Below are 21,757 nucleotides of genomic sequence, written 5' to 3'. Positions count from 1 at the left end.
CCAAATGGGCTGCACCCTGAGCCATGTGGAGCTGGACATCACCCTTGTGGGTCATGCGCTGGTTCTGGCTGGGATGCACCTGATCTTGGAGAGACAGCAGTGAGCGGTGGCTTGAAGGAAGATCTTAGTTCTCTGCCCAGGAACTGGACCTGAGTAGCCTGGATGAAAACCAGGAATCCCAGCCGTTAGTCCACCAGGGGCTAGAGGCTGGAAGCTAAATTCCCCTGGCCCTTGCCTCCATTGAAAAATGCATTTCTCAAGGAGGCAAAAACTGCAAAAACAGGTACAAAGTTTATTATTAGAGACACAGCACAAGTGGGAAAGCACACAGTTTGTTTATCTAAGACAGAAGCAAGGCAGAAATACACACCCGGAGAGAAAGGGTGTGGGTGTCTCCGCTAATGAGGGGGAGCACGGGAAAGAGGTGGTTAAGTCATTTGTATAGGGCAGTTCTTCCACTCTTTGTTTATCTTTGGCCCATTATTTGGTTTCTTTTTCCACTCCTGACCTGCCCTAGGACCCTCCCCGACATGGATTCCAGCCCAGAGGCCTATGGGGGGCCTTGGCATCACCTATTATGGGGTGGCGCCCCCTCCTTTTTGACCCCCAAGGAGGCTTTCTGCTCATGTGCAGTGTCTCCCTTGCCCCAAGGATGGGAAACGTGTGACCTCTTTATTTTTTACTCAAATAGGGTTTAGCCCCTCTCTGTCCCCTCCATGACTGTTATCTTAAAGTGTCCTCAGGAGACAAAGTCCAGCTACTTACCCTGTTGCTGTTATTTGTATCTCCTAGTGCAAACAGGAGGCTGGTTGTAAATATCTAGCCTAGAGCCCACCTGCCTCCTTCCTCAAGAAATGTAAACAGGAGGCCAGTGGTAAATGCCCAGCCTGGAGCCCACAACTGGTGGGAAGCAACCAGAGCAGGGTTCTCCAGGGCACTCCCAGGTCCTAAAATCCCCCATGAGCCCGCTCTTGGCCTGCCTTGGCTTCACAGCGCCTTACTTGATTCAGAAGCCCTGTGTTCCTCTCCTGCCGGTTTATACCCAGGCAGGTTCACATTGCAGGGCCTAACTGTGTAGACAACAGGACCACAGCAGCTCTTCCTTCCAGAACACATTCAGGCTTCCCCCACCTGAGAAATGTCACAGAGGCTGTGAGTTTTTTTTTTTTTTTTTGTGGTACGCGGGCCTCTCCCTGTTGTGGCCTCTCCCGTTGCGGAGCACAGGCTCCGGACGCGCAGGCTCAGCGACCATGGCTCACGGGCCCAGCCGCTCCACGGCATGTGGGATCCTCCCGGACCGGGGCACGAACCCGTGTCCCCTGCATCAGCAGGAGGACTCTCAACCACTGCGCCACCAGGGAAGCCCGAGCCTGTGAGCTTTATGTCCTTTGAGGAAGAGGTGGGCTGCTGAGGCCGAGCCAGCCTGCTGTATCTCAGCACCAAGGATATAGTCAATAATTTTTTATTTTTTTAAATGAATGATCAGTATGCTAGCTGGACTCAGAAGGCCGGAGCATCTGTGCAGGATCCTCTAGGTGGGGAGCACCCAGGAGGAACGAAGCCTGGACTCATCCCCAAGGCTGGAGGTACTGCTGAATCAGGTCTGGGTCCAATCACAAGACGGTTTAAACGGGGAAACAATATAAAAATTGGTAAATTTTGTCTGATCAGGTCACCCAAGATGGCTGTTCTTCTGCTCTCTGTACATCCCCTGCTCGACCAGCCCCTGCTTTACCTATGCCTTATTCACGTGACTGACCTTCCCTCTCAGTCGTAGAGCCTGATCAGTAAATGCCTGTGTACTTGCTCCTGGCCCCAGCTGGTGATTGTTCTAATCTTTAGATCAGAACTCTCTCCACTATGCTGGTTTATCAAAGGGGCAGTGAGGGGCGTGCTCCTCTGCTGGTTTCTCCCCTGGAGTGAAGACTGCCGCCCTGTCCTGTCTGCTATTTGCTGCACGCCATGGGCTTCTCGCTCCAGGACCTTGCTTCAGACGTGTAAGATCCTCCTATCCATTAAACCATTGACGTTGCTCTTGCTGACTCTGGGCTGCTTCTTTTGGCTTGAGGCTCTGTGACATGGGCAAGTACAGGGCTTGCTGGCTTGAGGGGTGCAGCCCAACAACTTAGATAAAAGAATGACTGTAAGTAATAAAACTCAATATGGGCCCTAGGGCTGAGGGAGAGACCCCCAGGAAGAAAAAAACTTGGAAGGGGTCCTCTCTCGAGGTCCTGTGTTCAGGCCTCATTGGTGGCAGAGAAGTTGGCTGGGTTGCTCCTGCCGTGGCTCCCCAACCACTGGGTAAGCAGGAAGCAACTCTCTGGGGCACAAACCAGGTGCAGGCAGGTCAGCTGATGGCTAGGCCTGTGGACAAGCAGAGGAGGTCGGAGTGCCAGTGTGGGCAGGAGGCCCAGTGTTTGCAGTGTGTTGATGTTACTGAGTCCAAGCTCATACTGCTTGTCTCATGACAGGCCAGTAAATTGAGAGACAATTTGTTGGGGCAAGGAATAGTGACTTTATTTGGAAAGCCAGCAGACCGAGAAGAGGGTGGACTAGTGTCCCAAAGAACCATCTTCTCTAGAATTCAGGCTTCTTTTATACTAAAAGGGAAGGGAGTAAAATCCTGGTTCTGTTCAGACTCTGATTTCTTCATTCCTGTAGCCATTCACATGTGGGCCTGGTCAGGATGTTTGCTGTGAGTTAACAAAGATATTTTAGCTTAATGCTCATTACCTGGGAGGCAGGCATCCCAGAGGTGGGCCATTATGTATAATTTAAGCTTATAGGCAACATCCCTTTAGTAATTAATTAACTTGTAGCAAAAGCAGTAGGTTACAAAGGTTAAAGTAAAAGAAACAGATCCGATATGGAGTCAGATTTGTCTTCTCTATTACATTGTGAGGGCCACAAGTTGTGCGCCCATGGCTGGGCAGGTCTGCACCAGATGCCATCACACCTACACTTGTGACCAATCAATCTTGCAGACTCCAAAACCAGCAGGAGAGCCCCTCTCTCTGCAATGTCCCCCTAGCGCCCTCTACTGGAAAAGCTTACCATTGTGCTCACTCTGAAGGACAGAAGCTTAAAGGAATCCTGTTCATTACTGCAGAGCATGTGTGAAGGGTGGGTTGGAAGTTGAGCAGCAATAAAGGGGGCACTGGCACAGAAGACCCATGACACAGCTCTATCCTGGAACCCATTGGCCCAAGAAGAAAAGAGAATGCTGTGCACAAAAAAACTCACAGCTAGCCAATTAGAAAAGTGAGAGGCTGGATCCAACCCAAGTGCCCAATGAATAGGGCAGGCTCAGTAGAGGCTGGAATCATGGGAGACCCTAACTTTGCGGGTGTGAGTGGATGTGAAATAATGCCAGGTGGACTTGGCGTGACACCCACAGATGGTGGCTTCTCTCTGCAAAGTCATTCAAAGGCAGAATGAAACAAAGGGGAGTTTATAATGGTGATCCTGTCACCAAGTGTAATGGATTGCATGCTGACTCCAAAGGATGTGTCATGTCCTAATTCCTGGAACCTGTGAATTTTACCTTGTATATTAAGGTATGTGACTTAGTTACAGATTTCGAGAGGAGGTGCTTACCCTGGATTATCCCATGAGCCCTGCATGCAGCCACATGCTTTGTTTTTAAACTTCATAGGAAGAATTTTATATTTTTCAATAACTTGTCTTTAATATGGGTACAATTTACATCATTTTCACTTTCATTTTACCTAAAGATTTGGTAATGCTCTTTTTTTAATTAAAAATTTTTTTATTGAAGTATAGTTGATTTACAACGTTGTGTTAGTTTCAGGTGTACAACAAAGTGATTCAGATATATATATATATACATATACACACACACACATATATGTGTATATATATATATATTCTTTTTCGTATTCTTTTCCATTATAGTTTATTATAAGTTATTGAATATAGTTCCCTGTGCTATACAGTAGGACCTTGTTGTTTATCTATTTTATATATGATAGTGTGTATATGTTAATCCCAAACTCTTAATTTATCCCTCCCCCACTTCCCCTTTGGTAACCATAAGTTTGTCTTCTATGTCAGTTTTCCCCTGACTCTTGTAGGGTACGTTCACCCCTTTCTAAGGGAAAGGGGCATAGAGTCGCATGTAGTCATGGCATCAGGCCAGGATCGCAGAGTGAAGCACAGTTGTTGCTGTTTTATCCTCTTAATTTTAATTCAGTTTTAAAATAGGCAAAACATATATAGGTTTCAAAAATCAAAGCTAGGGCTTCCCTGGTGGCGCAGTGGTTGGGAGTCCACCTGCCGATGCAGGGGACGCGGGTTCGTGCCCGGGTCTGGGAGGATCCCGCGTGCCGCGGAGCGGCTGGGCCCGTGGGACGTGGCCGCTGGGCGTGCGCGTCCGGAGCCTGTGCTCCGCAACGGGCGAGACCACAGCAGTGAGAGGCCTGTGTGCTGCAAATAAATACATAAATAAAAAATAAAAGCTGAACACAAAGTTTACTCAGGAGTTTCACTCCCATCCCAATTTCATTTACCCCAATCCCATTAACTTCCTGTTGGCAGTCATTTTTATTCATTTCTGGGTTGTTCTGCCTGGGATTTTTTTGGCAAAAATGGAAATATGTATCAAAAAATAATTTTGAAGATTTAGTCCTTCACTAACAGGAATTTCTCTCAGCTGCTCATGGGACTGTCATAGCTGAGAGTGGTGTATTATAATAAATTAAACAAAAAGGAACGGACTGTTCCTAATTTCAGATCACACTGTGTTTCTGAGAAGAGACCTATAGGGATAAGAAGAAAAGTTATTATTTATGCCATTTCTTGGAGCTGTTCCTTCACTAAAAGACATTTCTTTTTTCACTTAACATTATATCCTAGAGATCACTCCATGTCCTTTCATATATGTTGCCCGTGTCACATTCTTTCCCCCTTTTTTTCCTTTTGGTTGTGTAGCACTCCATTGAATGAAGATACCACAATTCAACCAATCTCTGGATAGGCATTTTAAGAGCCTTTTATATAGAAAGAAATTAGCTCTTTACTATGAAATAACTTGCAAATATTTATTCCCAGTCAATTTTTGTCTGTAGACTCTTGTGTGTGTGTGTGTGTGTGTGTGTGTGTGTGTGTGTTTTCCTTAAAAATGTGTGGTATTTTATGTGTTCTTTTCTAAAGATTTTTTAAAAAATTTACAATATTGTGTTAATTTCTGCCATACAGCCCAGTGATTCAGTTATACAGAAGTATGTATATAGTTTTTCATATTCTTTTCCATTATGGTTTATCACAGGATATTGAATATAGTTCCCTGTGCTATATTAAGTTTTTAAACTATCTTAAGTAATTGGATTTATCAGTCATTTATTACTTGAGATATTCAGTCATAGTTAGGCTTTTCCCACATCTAAGTTATAAAGAAACTCAGCCATGTTTCCTTCTAGTACTTATGTGGCCACATTTTTTTTACACATCTCATCCCTGTGGAGTTCCATGTTGTGAGGTGTGGATCCAATTTTATCCTGTACTGAGGAGCTATGAAATCGCACCATTTTTAATTACTAAATTCTTTAATATACTCAATAATGTGTTTAAAAGGTCGGGATATAATTTCTGATGTTTCCTTGTTCTATTTTGTGTATAAATGCCTCTTAATATTTTTTTCCAGGAAGTCAATGAAAATTCTCTTAAGAGATTAAGTGCCTACTTAGAAAACCTCCAGAAACCAGGCTTCAAGTCTTTGAAACCAACCCAGCTTGTGTTTTATGTAAGAGAGACAGACCAGAACTCCTCTGATGACCAGGAACACTTCAGCACTTCCGGTACGTTTCTTATTTCTTGTGTGTCCCTTGCAGGCTTGGTGTGATGTGTCCAATCTGTCTAACGTTGCTAGAAGACCTTCGGATTGAAGCCTTGTCATAGGAAATAATATCATTTAATTGAGTGTTTTCCTGGAGTTAGATTCTGTTCCTGGTTGCATGTGTTTGATGAGCCATTTTTTATGTTTAAACTTTTCTGACTAGAAAATTGAAGTGTTCCTATTTGTCCCCTTCCTATTTCAGTGCTGTTTTAAGTATTAAATGTCTATATAACAATTTATATCTTTAAAAAATATAGCTTACATTCTCTAATTTAGTCCTCAAAGTACCCTGTGAGGAAGGTAGCATTTGCCCAATTGTAACTTAGTAATGTCCCAGGACCATGGAGACAGAATAGGGGTCTTGAACCCTTTAACTGTAGCCTCATGCTGTTTCTAAAATCTGATCAGTCTTCATGTACAGCCTTCTGTTTTATCCTTTGTCACTGCTTTAGCCATGATCCAGTGATCCTTTAAACTAAGGATGAATGTGGGTCTATCCATCCTTTCCGTGATCCTTGAGGAAATAACTTTATTTTTAGAATGAACTTTAAAACAGTTTAAAGATTTACTAAGAGCTTTCTGTGAACAAATGCTAAAACAAATAGCTGTCGTCAGCTCTGGCTGAGTAAAGAGAAAAATCCTCTACTTTCAGTTAATGGTTAAATTTGGACTGTTTATTAAATGAAAATAGATTATAAAAAAATAAATTAGTGGGAATTCCCTGGTGTTCCAGGGAATTCTGTGCTCTCACTGCCAAGGGCCCAGGTTCAATCCCTGATCAGGGAACGACGATCCCACAAGCTGCATGGTGCAGCCAATAAATAAATAGATAGGTAGATAGATAGATAGATAGATAGACAGATAGATAGATAGATAGATAGACTTCCCTGGTGGCTCAGTGGTTAAGAATCCGCCTGCCAGTGCAGGGGACGTGGGTTCCATCTCTGGTCCGGGAAGATCCCACATGCTGAGGAGCAACTAAGCCTGTGCGCCACAACTACTGAAGCCCCCAGGTGCCTAGAGCCCGTGCTCCACAAGAGAAGCCACCGTAGTGAGAAGCTCGCGCACCGCAACAAAGAATAGCCCCTGCTCACCACTAGAGAAAGCCCATGTGTAGCAAGGAAGACCCAACACAGCCAAAAATAAATAAATTAATTTAAAAAAATAAATTATATATATATGGAGTTCTTAGAAGTCAAAAAGAAAACAGAGTAGCTTAGTTACAAAAATGGGCAAACAGTGACTAGATAGTTCAGGAAATAATACACATAAATTGCCAATAAGCATATAAAAATGTTTAGCCTCAGTAATCAAATGCAAACTAAACTAATTAGTTAATATTTCCCAATAAAAGTTATGTGCAGTCTGGCACAAACATTCCACACTGTACAGCAGCATTTACATTGGATTAAATAATTAATGGAATTGATAAGAGAGAAACTGAGATTTATTCCTTGACTTACCTCTTCTGAGGATAAACTATTTCTTCATAACTTCAAATGCAGGAATTTGGATTTTCCTTTCCTCTTTCACTGACTAGAATAATTTTCCTACCAGTATTTGTCACTTTATCATCAATGATTCAACTAAAAAGTCTTTCTTAGTTTGCATGTTATAGATTCTATAAATCTATGTGGCAGGCATAGCAGGTATATCTGAGAATGATTTAGATTGTGGTGACGGTCATCGTGGCAAAGAAAACACAGTCTTGTATGGAATGGTGAAAAATTAAAAACAACTTTTATGGTGATCAGTTTTGGAAGTGTTAAATAAATTGGCACTACATTGATTATGTGGATTAGTATAGAGCTTCTAAAAAGAAAGAGAATGATATATACATACAGATAATGGAAGAGTCACCAAGGTTAAATAACAAAAGCAAGTTCAAAGTAATAGATCCAGGGAATTCCCTGGCAATCCAGTGGTTAGGACTCTGTTCTTCCATTGCAGAGGTCCCAGGTTTGATCCCTGGTTAGGGAACTAAGCTGCAAGCTGCGTAGAGCGGCCAAACAAATAAATTTAAAAAAAAAAAGTCATAGGTCCAGAATGGTGCAGTTTATATGTTAAAAAGGAACAATTCACACTGTGGGTGTGTGTTCATGCAGACACAAAAGTGTATATGTCATATATAACATACACACAAAGCACACAGAAAAGGTCTAGAGCAGTGCTGTCCAAGAGAACTTTCTGCGGTGATGTAACTGTTCCGTACGAGCGCTGTCTGGTGCAGCTGGCACTAGCCCCATGTGGCTTCTGAGCACTTGAAGTGGGGCTAGTACGACCAGGAACTGAATTTAAAATTTTATTTAATTTCAATCAATTTAATTTTACCAATAAATAGCCACATATGGCTAGTAGCTACCACATTAGGCAGTGCAGGTCTCAATGCTTGTGTACCTAAATGTTAATAGGGTTACATCTAGTGAAAGTGTGAGGTTGTGTGCCTGTCAACAGGAGACTTTTACTTTGTATATATAATTTTACAAGAAGGATGTACTTATATAACACTTGTATAATTTTCAAAACCAATTTTAAAAATTTTTCCAAAGAAAGAAAAGAGTCAGCATGTTATAATGGGGAAAATACTTGGCTTGATGGCAGCTCAGATTTCAGCCCTCACTTCATGCTTCTTAATCTCCTTGAACCTCTGCTTCTTCACATTTCAAAAGAGAGATAATAATGGCACTGGTGAGAGTGTTCATTGAAAAGTTATGTAAATTCAACTAGCGCCATGTTTAATACCCAATAAAGGTGCAGGGGAACCAGTAGATTTCCTGTTGTTGATGTAAGTTAGATTACTACCCTGAGCCCAGTGACTACTTGCATTAAAGTCAGATTGTGAAGTGCTAACTTTTAAAAAATTAGGGAACTTTGAGTCACTTCTGGAAATATTGTGTCCCTAGCTAGTTGGATGGGGGAGTATGAGGACAGTCTCTTTCAACCGGAGAGAAAATTTGAGATGGGTTTCTGTGACCCCTGAGACTGGATTGGCCCCCCTCCTTGAACCACTGTTGCAGGGCAGCCTGCCCCACCCTCCCCCTACCTCCACCCTCCCCCTTCTCTTTAGTGCTGGACACCCTCTCTGGTGGACACTTGCTCATAGGAGAGCTTTTCCATCCCTTAGACTGTAGAGACCAAATTTATGAACAGCATTGAAAATATTCTCAATCCCCTTCTTGGGCTGGGGTGGGTTTGGTCACTGGCGCCAAACTAGAAACGGGAGCTGACAGAGGACTTCGTGAAGATGGAGGTAGTGTGGTACAGTTTTGGAGAAGGGATGTAATTTTCCATTTACAGATGATTTTCCAATAGGATGAATTTTAATGAGTAATGGAGTGTTTTAAAGATTTTGATTCTATAAACGTTGTATGAAAAGAAATGTTTTTCAAGTAAAGCAAATAATCATCTGTATTAACTGTTTGGGGGAATTATATTCTCTAGGATTTCGAGCAGTCACATTTACTTTGCACACCAGAGATCTGCTAAGCACAGTGTTATATATTCTCAACTCCTGCAGTTTATCTACTGAACATATCCAAAGCTTGAATACTAATGTGCACTCCCAGCCTCTCAAAGAGGCCACAAGGATATCTGACAGGCCCATCAAATGGGACAAGTCTTACTACTCCTTTACTGGATTCAAGGACCCTGATGAAGACCTCGAGCAAGTCTGGAGAATGGAAACAACCCTAACGTACGTAAGAGTTTTTATTTAACTGAACTTATTTGTAGTTAGTAGCCCCCACTCGCCTCGACTAGACAAAAGCCCGCATGCAGCAACAAATACCCAATGCAGCCAAAAGGAAACCCCAAAAAAACATGAGCTAGAAGAGAGGGTCTCAGCCTTGCACGCACTGGGATCCAGCCCATGAAACTTCTGCTTATACCCATTGCTCTAACGATCTCACAGTGTGTCCAGATGAACAAAACCTTGGGAATGTCTGACCTACCTTTTGGTATAGAAAAAAAGTGGGACTGGATAAGTCAGGGCATAAAAGCAACAATGAGAGTTGTCGGACCTTAAGTCAAGAGGCTTTAGAATAACATATTAAAGAAATTCAGCAATTAGTCTGTGGTTCAGTTGAGTGTTCATAGGGTACAATTTTGGTCTGGAGCTAGATGTGTAGCCATCATGAAAAGATTGTCCCAGGGACCCAGAACTCGGAGTCAGTCAGCTGGCCAACAATGAAAACAGACTGGAACTGGGAAAAGCCAATTCACCAAGATAAGTGCTATTCCATTGGTTCCTTGTCCAAGCTGAGTATTTATAATTTCCTTATTTGTATGTAGTTCATCCAATAAAATTCTTCAGTCTTTAATGAAAGTAGACACTCTTACATTATATTCTATTACATGTTACTAGATAATGCATTTTTAAGAGTAGGGAACATGTTTTAATCATCTTTCTACTAATCTGCTTTGTAGATTCATAAAACCCAACCAGCGTTTTTATTTCACTGAATTAAAGAATTGTTGGAAAAGTGTGAATGTGAAGTGCTGGAGGCTGGGTGTGGAGAACTCAAGGTTTAGTATGGAAATGTAAAGTAGCTTAATACAGATGGTAGCAGTAGAAGTGACTCAGCCATGAATGTAGAGGACCTTTTTTTTAAAAACACTGCTTCTGTTAGTTTCATTAGCGTTGACTTAAAAGTATCTGCTGTTTTTAGCAAGAGATACATTGTGTTAAGGAAATTTTCTGAGTGTACATGGGTTGTGTTACTATGAATTCTTCATTTCCTCCAGAGGGATATTTTGTTTTAAATTCAAGCTCTCATGTTGACAGTTACCAGCACAAGCTCAAAACATGTCATTTTGATTTGTCTGCTCTTAAAGAAGATAGCAACATAAATTAAATAGACCACTGTTTTAGAAATTGAAATCAGTGGAAATATAACTGTCTAATTTATTGATCATTATTATCCAAATTCAGTTGTCAATAACTATGTATCTTGTCAAACAATGAAGTAAATCCATTCATAGTCAGATAGAACCTTTGTTTTCTTAGCTTTGACAAATGAAATTAACAGCAATAAAGCATTACATGTTTTAGCCTTGTTTATAAGAGAGATCTTGCATTCGCTTTAAAACTGTGATTTAAAATTAATATTGAATTATCCTAAATGAAACAGACAGTATTTAGAGTTTCTTACAGAAGAGCTGGAATAGGGCTGTGGCTGGTTCTTGGCGTAATGCTGTTTCATAGCTTTTACTTCCATATGTTTTTCTTGGGCTAGAGAATATTGAGAGTTGACTGGTATCACCTTAAATCTTCCTACTCAAAGCTTCTCTTCTAAAATCTACCGGTTAGAGATTTCTGTTTTGTTTAGTTTTTGATGCTTGTATCGGAGGTCCTTGGGTTATATTTCTTGAACATTGATATGTTAGTGACTTACCTGAACCAGGTCATCACACCTCATAGAGTTTGAGTTTAGCTTATTAGGTATAATTTTAGAGCAGAGAGTCCAGTCTGGGTAGGATAGGAGAGGACAGCTCTACACTGAAAAAAGGCAAGAAAAGGAATACATGCTGCTCTTTGGGCCCTTTGGGTAAATTACAGTATCTACTAAATGCCGCAAAAAAAAATCTGTTGCCTATACCAGCATGCCTTAGAGGGCCGATGCCCCAGTTATGACAGTTGTATGAATTTGGAGGATTTCATATCTCTGATTTCCATAACCTAACCTGGTCTCCCTGTTCCAGTGTGTTCACACAGGCCCAGCACCCCTTTCCAATCTTGACCTTTTCCCAAATATGGATGTTGCCCAGTTTGCAGGAACCCTGATGAGGGTTTGTTCAAGGTTTTGTTTTATGTTAGTTTTTCCCAGTAAGGATTCCGGGAGCTTATGTCATCAAAGCCAGAGTGGTGTTTGTATCAGTTTCTTGTTTCAGTTATTAATTTTTTATTTGGGCACGCCACGTGGGACGTGGAATCTTAGTTCCCCAACCAGGGATCGAACCCAAGCCCCTGCATTGGAAGTGTGGAGTCTTAACCACCGGACCGCCAGAGAAGTCCTAATTTTTTAAATTTGTTATTATTTTGCAAATAATTATAAAATTGTTGAACCATTTGACAGGTTTCAAACCATATGAATGGAGTGACTGTCCCATAGTCAGGAGATTTAGGGGCTGTAACTGAGACAAAACTTGTTCACCACCATGGTCATTTTGGCCATATACGGTTTGTTTTTATTTTCATTCTTGTATTGTTTACCTCATCTTTATTATATATGTAGTTATAGGAGAGGACGCATAAGGAGCACATGCTGAATTACACAGTTCAGAGGGAGCATAAAAATAATTCTGCAATTTATATCCAGCTGATCTTCAGCTGGTTTACAAATTGCATTCACCTGATCAAAATTTAATCTTGAAAGCATGTTATTTCTAATATTTCAGAATGTCATGTTAAAAAGAGAAAATATAACAGTTCTATTTAGTGTAAAGTTTCAAATAATTTTCCTTATGTGTCCTCAGAGACATGCAGGCTGAAATAAATCACAGAAATTATGAAAATAAATCAGTTGAGTTTTTAAAAACACAACATAGAAGAATCATCAGGTCATAAAAGCTCCATTTAATCTATTTTCTTCTTATATCTGGCAGTTACATTTCAATGTACATTTTAGGACATGCTGTGTAATTTTGTATTTCTCAGCAAATTATGCTTTATTTACTGTAAAATCACTTTATAGTGATAAAAACACTACAATGAAATGTTTAATATGTAAGGTTTTCTAATTTTATACAATAATAAAAATAATTTACCAGTCTAAATAAATTAGAAAATGCTACTTTGTGTTGTAGCTTTTAGTATTTGCATATCAAGTAATTTTATAACTAAAATGTATTGCAATTATAGAATTTATGTTTGGAAGGAGACAACAGGATCCATTTGTATCTAAACAAAATTATCCCATATGTAATGTCTACTCCACTGAAAAAAACATGTCATTGAACTAAAGAAAGACCATTGAAATGCTATTCTTTTTTTTTTTTTTTTGACAAGGAACATGTCATGTTAACTTTTTTTTTAATACAACAGGTTCTTATTAGTCATTCATTTTATACACATCATTGTATACATGTCAATCCCAATTTCCCAATTCATCACACCACCATCCCCACCTCGCCACTTTCCCCCCTTGGTGTCCATACATTTGTTCTCTACATCTGTGTCTCTATTTCTGCCTTGCAAACCGATTCATCTGTACCGTTTTTCTAGGTTCCACATATATGCGTTAATATACGATATTTGTTTTTGTCTTTCTGACTTCACTCTGTATAACAGTCTCTAGATCCATGCACATCTCAACAAATGACCCAGTTTTGTTCTTTTTTATGGCTGAGTAATATTCCATTGTATATATGTACCACATCGTCTTTATCCATTTGTCTGTCAATGGGCATTTAGGTTGCTTCCATGACCTGGCTATTGTAAATAGTGCTGCAATGAGCATTGGAGTGCATGTGTCTTTTTGAATTATGGTTTTCTCTGGGTATATGCCCAGTAGTGGGATTGCTGGATCATATGGCAACTCTTTTTAGTTTTTCTTTTTTTTTTGGCCAAGCAGCTTGCAGGGATCTTAGTTCCCTGACCAGGGATTAAACCTGTGCCCTCAGCAGTGAAAGCACAGAATCTTAACCACTGGACCACCAGTGAATTCCCACTATTTTTAGTTTTTTAAGGAACTTCCATATTGTTTTAATAGTGACTGTACCAATTTGCATTCCCACCAACAGTATAGGAGGGTTCCCTTTTCTCCACACCCTCTCCAGCTTTTTTTTTAAATTTATTTTTGGCTGCATTTGGTCTTTGTTGCTGCACGCAGGCTTTCTCTCTACTTGTGGTGAGTGATGGTTACACTTTGTTGAGGTGCGTGGGCTTCTCAGAACGGTGGCTTCTCGTTGTGGAGCGTGGGCTCTAGGGCATACAGGCTTCAGTAGTTACGGTGCACGGGCTCAGTAATTGTGGCGCATGGGCTTATTTGCTCCACGGCACGTGGGATCTTGTCTCCTGCATGTCTCCTGCATTGGCAGGTGGATTCTTAACCACTGCACCACGAGGGAAGTCCCTCCAGCATTTATTATTTGTAGACTTTTTGATGATGGTCATTCTGGCCAGTGTGAAGTGGTACCTCATTGTAGTTTTGATTTGCATTTCTCTAATAATTAGTGATGCATCTAACCTTCTCTAAATCCTCCTTATCTTTTCATATTGGTTATGTTAGACGCCCTTGGAAACCTTTGCTTGACACTCCAATCGCTTCACCCTGATGTGGCACTTAGTACACTGAATTCTGATTCTTGTTTTGTTTCCCTGCACCCTGACCATAAGCCCCTGGGAGACAGGGACACAAATTCTTATAATCTCTATACTCCAAGGGCCCAGTTTAGTGTTTAAGTACATGGTAGGTGCTTCAAAATAGAATTTAGTTGAATTATGGGAAATTCTGAGGAAATAGATTTGCAATTGAAATATGTAGACTTTATTTCTAAAACCCTTCTTTATTATACCATTTAATCTTTCTAACCTAATTTGAGATTCTTACCTGAATATTTAAATGTTAGGACTTATTTTTATTTGGAACATATTTCTTTTCTTCTGCAATCTCTTCAATTCCTAGCTAAAAGTTCCTAAGATTTACAGTGGTTTGTTTTGAATATTAATATTTCCAGCACTCCATAGCTTTTTTCTTATTGCTTACTTGAACTTTCCTTCTAGGAAAATAATTTTCTTGTTAGAATTCCTCAATACCATTTATTGGAGTCCTAAACTTGGGCTATTAAAGTACCATAGAACTAAATATTTCTTCCTTTTTTTTTAAAAATACTGTAGCTTTTTGAAAGATTACCGAGTTATTTTGACCTGCAGAGGAGGCTGATGCTTCTGGAGGACCAAATAAGCTATCTTCTAGGTGGCATCCAAGTTGTTTATATCGAATAATTACAGCCAGTGTTGACACTTGAAGAATATTACTCTCTTCTCGACATGTTCTGTAATAGAGTGTTGAAAAGTCGAATACCTTTTCACCCTCGAAGTTTGCGTGGTTTGCAAATGATCCTTAACAGGCAAGTATCTAAAACAATTACTTTTATTCATTCAGTCAGATGGGCTGTGTGTGTCTATGCATGAAATTGTTTTGTATTTCCATGTGTGATTCTTAGAAATTAAAGAAAGGAATGTCACCACCTCTGTTGGCAACAGTCTTTTACACATGAGAAAAGCCAATATGAGAGGATTGAAAGATTGAGTCCCTAGAACATTCTGTAAATATATTGCCACTTACAGGGCAAATCAGTCCTGTGGAAAACTTTATAGGATTAAACTAATGTGAAATAAACAGTGTGCATATCAGGCACCATGCTTGGTACTTAAATGCATTATCTCTTCAGCTCTCACAACCTCACCATGGAGTGGGTTACTAACCCCATCTTACAGATGAGGAAGGTCACAGGGCCAGGAAGGGTGTGGTCATCCTGATAGTGTGTCTCTTTGGGGACAGCAAAACTTCAAATCAACTCTGCTATACAGGAAGTCCACTACATATGAACCTTCAAGTTGCAAACTTTCAAAGATGCAAGCGTACGTTCACCTGTCCAATCTCATGTTAGTTCATGTGTCTGCTGTACATTGTCACATGCGTGCATCCTCTACAAGTGGTTGTGCTTTTGTGTACTTCACTGTACAGTACTGTAGAGAGTACAGCATCTTTATTTCAAGTGTTTGTTTTTTATGTATTATTTGTGTGAAAAGTATTATAAACCTACTACAGTACAGTGCTATATAGCCAATTGTGTTAGTTGGCTAACTTGTTGCACTTACGAACAAATTGGACTTAGGAACGCACTCTTGGAAAGGAACTCATTCATATGTAGGGGACTTACTGTACCTTTAAGGTGGGTTTTCTTGATGAGTTCCTTTTCCATTAATCAGACTAAGAAAATCGTTTCTTTGGGGGTGGAATGGGGGTGGAGAGGTCACTGATTTTTCCTTTTACGTATGCTTTATTACAGTGACAGATATGCTCCAAGTTTGCACAAACTTGGGCATTTTAACATTGTGATCCTCTGCTATCAAGCAAACCTCCAGTGGTTTATTCTCACCAAAGCCCGACAGGCAAGAGAGAACATGAAAAGAAAAGAAGAGTGAGTGCTCTTAGCCCTCTTCCTGTCTTACCATTCCGTCTAATCGTTAAAAATATTCAGGTACGGGTTTCCCTGGTGGCGCAGTGCTTGAGAGTCCACCTGCCGATGCAGGGGACACGGGTTCGTGCCCCGGTCCGGGAAGATCCCACATGCTGCGGAGCGGCTGGGCCCGTGAGCCACGGCCGCTGAGCCTGCGCGTCCGGAGCCAGTGCTCCGCAACGGGAGAGGCCACAACAGTGAGAGGCCCGCGTACCATAAAAAAAAAAAAAATTCAGGTAGTCAGAACTCATAAGTATGGGAAATTAAAACTGTATTGAACTTAGGAAATCGACTGTATTAAACTATATATGTCACTTAGGAGTAACATTTATTTTTTCCCTCCCGGTTGTGCCAGGGATTGGACGTGGCTGTTTTCTCAGTATAATAACCTCAGTTGCATTCCAACCATGTACCTCAATTTGAGACGCAGCGCTTGTTAATATAAAAGTCAACTCAGAAGCAGAGTGAAAGATAAGAGTATCAGAAAGAAACTGTGCAGATGGAAAAGGGTGGCAACAAGGGGGGAAAACTCAGTTACTACTTGATTAATTGGAATCTTCACTGTTTAAAATTTTGAAATCTGCTGAAGGAAACAAGCCTCGTCTGCACTGTCATTAAATTGAGAAGAAATCTTAAAGTGAAAAAGGTTTTTGGTTCATAAGCAGTGCTGTCTCTATGCCATTTGTATCTTTGAAGGAATCCTGTTATAGTCAGTAGTTTTGTAGGCAGTAAGATAGTGTTGAAGATGTTTCATGGATCTACTATGAAGAAAGGAAGAGTTTTCCTAAAGATGTGGCCTAAGGAGGTTTGGCTAGCAAGGATTCATTCATTCATGCAGCCGTCATTTGCTGTGACCGTTGTGGATCGGAAGCTGTGCAAGGCGCCACTGGTAGAAAGATGAAGGCCTGGTCCCCAGGCTCACAGGAGACGCAGGTGCCCTCAGTGTCAGGGGAGGTGGACGGAGAGGGGTCATGCATGAGAGGAGCCAAGGCTGATGCTCTGGGAAGGGAACAGGAAGCAGAGGCTGTGGCCGAGGAGGCCGAGGCTGACGTGTCTGGGGAGCAGGGTAAGGAGGGCGGGGGCAGGAGCCTGGTGGGTGGAGGACCGGGGTGATTGTCCGAGTGTGCTGCTGGGGCCCCCCTCTGGTTACTTACTTCTCTGGCCTCACTGCCCGTTCTCTCCTCGATCTACACAAATTGCTTGTTTAAAAAGCCAAGGATGTGAAACAGAGAAAGGGTGGCCATGCAGGAGGGCTGTGGACATGATCCGTGTCCCAGGAGATGATGGGGTCATTTTATGCATCAAATAAGTGAAGGAGTCACATATCTCTTTCACTTGTGGAATTGGTGACAGTTCCTGGCCAGATTCTATTGAACAAATAGCCTGCTTCTTGACTGGTTGGTGAGCATTTGTGTTGTTACCTTTTCTAACCATAAGTTTGTTTTCGAACTCTATGAGTCTGCTTCTGTGTTGTTAATAAGTTCATCTGAATCATTTTTTCTTTAGATGCCACATGTAAGTGATATCATATTTGTCTTTCTCTGACTTCCTTCCCTTAGTATTATCATCTCTAGGTCTATCCATGTTTCTGCAAATGGCATTATTTTGTTCTTTTTAATGGATGAGTTATATTCCATTCTATGTGTGTACCACACCTTCTTTGTCCATTCTTCTGTCAGTGGACATTAAGGTTGCTTCTCTGTCTTGGCTCTTTTAAATAGCACACGAATGTTCTGGTGCATGTGTCTGTTGGAATGATGGTTTTCTCCAGATGTACGCCCAGCAGTGAGATTGCCGGATCATATGGTAGCTCTAGTTTGAGTTTTTAAAAGAACCTCCATAGTGGCTGTTACCAATTTCCATTCCCACCAAGACGTAGTAAGGTTCCCTTTTCTCTACGCTCTCTCCTGCATTTATTATTTGTAGACTTTTTTTTTTTTTTTTTGCAGTATGCGGGCCTCTCACTGTTGTGGCCTCTCCCGTGGCAGAGCACAGGCTCCGGATGCGCAGGCTCAACGGCCATGGCTCATGGGCCTAGTTGCTCCACGGCATGTGCGATCCTCCCAGACTGGGACATGAACTCGTGTCCCCTGCATCGGCAGGTGGACTCTCAACCACTGCGCCACCAGGGAAGCCCTATTTGTAGACTTTTTGATGATGGCCATTCTGAGTGGTGCGAGGTGGTGTCTTGTTGTAGTTTTGATTTGCATTTCTCCAATAATTAACGATGTTGAGCACATTTTCATGTGTTTATTTTTTATACAGTGTGAGGAAAATGTACCTGAAGAAGCTGTCTTCCTGAAAGTCAGCCCTGTTTTGAATTCTTTTTCCTTTTTTTTTTTTTTTTAAATCTTTACTGGAGTATAATTGCTTTACAATGGTGTGTTAGTTTCTCTGTATAACAAAGTGAGTCAGCTATACATATACATATATCCCCATATCCCTTCCCTCTTGCATTTCCCTCCCACCCTCCCTATCCCACCCCTCTAGGTGGTAACAAAACATTGAGCTGATCCCCCTGTGCTATGCGGCTGCTTCCCACTAGCTAGCTATTTTACATTTGGTAGTGTATATATGTCCATGCCACTCTCTCACTTCATCCCAGCCTACCCTTCCCCCTCCCCGGGTCTTCAAGTCCATTCTCTATGTCTGTGTCTTTATTCCTGTCCTGCCCCTAGGTTCTTCATAACCATTTTTTTAATATTCCATATATATATATGTGTTAGCATACGGTATTTGTTTTTCTCTTTCTGACTTACTTCACTCTGTATGACAGACTCTGTCCATCCATCTCACTACAAATAACTCAATTTTGTTTCTTTTTATGGCTGAGTAATATTCCATTGTATATATGTGCCACATCTTCTTTATCCATTCACCTGTCTATGGACACTTAGGTAGCTTCCATGTCCTGGCTATTGTGAATAGTGCTGCAATGAACATTGTGGTACATGACACTTTTAAAATTATGGTTTTCTTAGGGTATATGCCCAGTAGTGGGATTGCTGGGTCATATGGTAGTTCTTTTTTTATTTTTTTTGCATTACACGGGCCTCTCACTGTTGTGGCTCTCCCGTTGCGGAGAACAGGCTCCGGATGCACAGGCTCAGCGGCCATGGCTCACGGGCCTAGCCGCTCCGCGGCACGTGGGATCTTCCCAGACTGGGGCACGAACCTGTGTCCCTTGCTTCGGCAGGCGGACTCTCAACCACTGCGCCACCAGGGAAGCCCTATTTTTGTTTTTTTAAGGAACCTCCTTACTGTTCTCCATAGTGGCTGTATCAACTTACATTCCCATCAACAGTGCAAGAGGGTTCCCTTTTCTCCACACCCTCTCCAGCTCTTATCATTGTAGACTTGTTGATGATCACCATTTTGACTGGTGTGAGGTGATATCTTGCTGTAGTTTATTTTTTAAAATTTTTATTTAATTTTATTATTTTTTGGCTGTGTTGGGTCTTCGTTGCTGCCCGTGGGCTTTCTCTAGTTGTGGCAAACGGGGGCTACTCTTTGTTGCAGTGCACGGGCTTCTCATTGCGGTGGCTTCTTGTTGAGGCGCACAGGCTGTAGGCGCGTGGGCTTCAGCAGTTGCAGCACGTGGGTTCAGTAGTTGCTGCGTGTGGGCTCTAGAGTGAGTGGGCTTCAGTAGTTGTGGCACGCAGGCTCAGTAGTTGTGGCTCGTGGGCTCTAGAGAGCAGGCTTAGTAGTTGTGGAGCACGGGCTTAGTTGCTCCATGGCACGTGGGATCATCCTGGACCAGGGCTTGAACCCGTGTCCCCTGCCTTGGCAGGTGGATTCTTAACCACTGTGCCACCAGGGAAGTCCCTGTTTATCTACTTTAAGTATAGTAGTGTGTATATGCTAATCCCAAACTCCCGTTTTATCCTTCCCCACCACCCTTCCACTTTCGTAACCATAAGTTTGTTTTCTAAGTTTATTTGTATCATGCCTTTTTGTTACTGAGTTGTATGAACTATTTGTATATTTTGGGAATAAGCCTTTTCAGTCAAATTGTTTGCAAATATTTTATTGCAGTCCACAAGTTGTCTTTTCATTTTGTTTATGCTTTCCTGTGCTGCACAGAAGGTTTTAAGTTAGATTAGGTCCCGTTTGTTTATTTTTGCTTTTATTTTGTTTGCCTTGGGAGACTTACCTAAAAAAATATTGGCATGATTTATGCCATAGACTGTTTTGCCTGTATTCCTTTCTAGGAATTTTATGATATTACATCTTATATTTCAGTCTCTAAGTCATTTTGAGTTTATTTTTTTTGTATGGTGCAAGGGACTGTTCTAACTTCGTTGATTTACATGGCCCTATCCAGCTTTCACAGCACATTTTGCTGAAGAGACTGTCTTTTCTCCATTGAATTTCTTGCCTCCTTTGTTGAAGATTAATTGACTGTAGGTGTGTGGTATTATTTCTTGTCTTTCTGTTCTGTTTCTTTGACCCATATATGTGTTTGTGCCAATACTGTACTGTTTTGATTACTGTAGCTTTGTAATATTGTCTGAAGTCTTGAGGGGGTTATGCCTTCAGCTTTCTTCTTTTTTCTCAGTTTTGCTTTGGCAATTCTGGGTCTTTTGTGGTTCCATATCAATTTTAGGATTATTTGTTCTAGTTCTGTGAGAAATGTCATGGGTAATTTGATAGGGACTGCCTTAAATTTGTAGATTGCTTTGGGTAGTATGAACAATATTAATTCTTCCAGTCCAAGATCATGGGATATCTTTCCATTTCTTTGAATCATCTTCAATTTTTTAAAATCAATGTTTTATAAGTCTCAGTGTATAAGTCTTTCACCTCCTTGTTCAGGTTTATTCCTAGGCTTGTTTTTTTTCTTCCTTTTTTTTAAAGATGCACTTTTAAAAGGGATTGTTTTTTACTTTTCCTTCCTGATGTTTTATTAGTGTAAAGAAATTCAACAGATTTATGTATGTTAATCTTGTATCCTGCTACATAGCTGAATTCGTTTATAAGTTCTAGTAGTTTTTTGTGTGGACTCCATAGAGTTTATACATACAGTATCAAGTCATTTGCATATAATGTCAATTTTACGTCTTCACTTCCACTTTGGATATCTTTTATTTCTTTTTCTTGTCTGATTGCTGTGGCTAGGACTTCCAATACTATGTTGAATAGAAGTGATAAGAGTGGGCATCCTTGTCTTGTTCCACATTTTAGCAGGAAGGCTTTCAGCTTTTCACTGTTGAGTATTATATTGGCTTTGGGTTTGTCATAAATAGCGTTTATTATCCTGAAATATGTTCCCTCTATGCCCACTTTTGTAAGAGTTTATATCATAAATGGATGTTGCATTTTATCAAATGCTTTTTCTGCATCATTTTAAATGATCATGTGGTTTTTGTCTTTTGTTGATGTGGTGTATCACATTGATTGATTCTGTGTATGTTGAACCATCCTGTGACCCTGGTATGACTCCAACTTGATCATGGTATATAATCCTTTTTATGTGTTGTTGCATTCAGTTTGCTAATACTTGGTTGAGGATTTTTGCATGTATGTTCATCAAAGATACTGGCCTGTAATTTCTTTTTTGGTAGTGTCTTTGTCTGGTTTTGGTATCAGGGTGATGGTAGCTTCATAGAATGACTTTGGGAGTGTCCCTCCCCTTCAATCTTTTGGAAGAGATTGAGAAGGCTTGGTATAAGTTCTTCTTCTTTGTATGTTTCATAGAATTCCTCAGTGAAGCCATTT

The 21,757-nt window shown here is 41.0% G+C and overlaps 2 protein-coding genes across 3 annotated transcripts in view; both read left to right on the top strand.

The window, feature by feature from the left end:
- Nucleotides 1-1,474: 1,474 nt before the first annotated feature.
- On the top strand, nt 1,475-14,892 carry LOC116762133 (T-cell activation inhibitor, mitochondrial-like). The gene is made up of 5 exons (XM_032648893.1): nt 1,475-1,586; nt 1,921-1,997; nt 5,663-5,816; nt 9,296-9,548; nt 14,691-14,892. The coding sequence occupies exons 1-5, from the start codon at nt 1,475-1,477 to the stop codon at nt 14,734-14,736; spliced, it is 642 nt and encodes a 213-aa protein (XP_032504784.1). The 3' UTR covers nt 14,737-14,892.
- A 985-nt stretch (nt 14,893-15,877) lies between these two features.
- LOC116762674 overlaps nt 15,878-21,757 on the top strand; it is a 28,426-nt gene continuing 22,546 nt past the window's right edge. For both annotated transcript variants that reach the window (XM_032649953.1, XM_032649952.1), the window contains exon 1: nt 15,878-16,000. The gene's annotated coding sequence lies outside the window, so the exon portion shown is untranslated. The remainder of the gene's footprint in view (nt 16,001-21,757) is intronic.

Source organism: Phocoena sinus, chromosome 11 (genome assembly GCF_008692025.1).
Source record: "Phocoena sinus isolate mPhoSin1 chromosome 11, mPhoSin1.pri, whole genome shotgun sequence".
Taxonomy (NCBI): Eukaryota; Metazoa; Chordata; class Mammalia; order Artiodactyla; family Phocoenidae; genus Phocoena; species Phocoena sinus.
The sequence above is the reverse complement of the archived record's forward strand: the minus strand, read 5'-3'. Positions and strand labels throughout refer to the sequence as shown.

Excerpts from the sequence above, each read along its gene's own strand:
- LOC116762133 (XM_032648893.1), top strand. The coding sequence starts at position 1,475 with ATGAATGATCAGTATGCTAGCTGGACTCAGAAGGCCGGAGCATCTGTG. Across the intron at positions 5,817-9,295 it reads GGAACACTTCAGCACTTCCG|GATTTCGAGCAGTCACATTT; the intron begins GTACGTTTCTTA and ends TATATTCTCTAG. Across the intron at positions 9,549-14,690 it reads AGAATGGAAACAACCCTAAC|CTTTTTGAAAGATTACCGAG; the intron begins GTACGTAAGAGT and ends AAAATACTGTAG.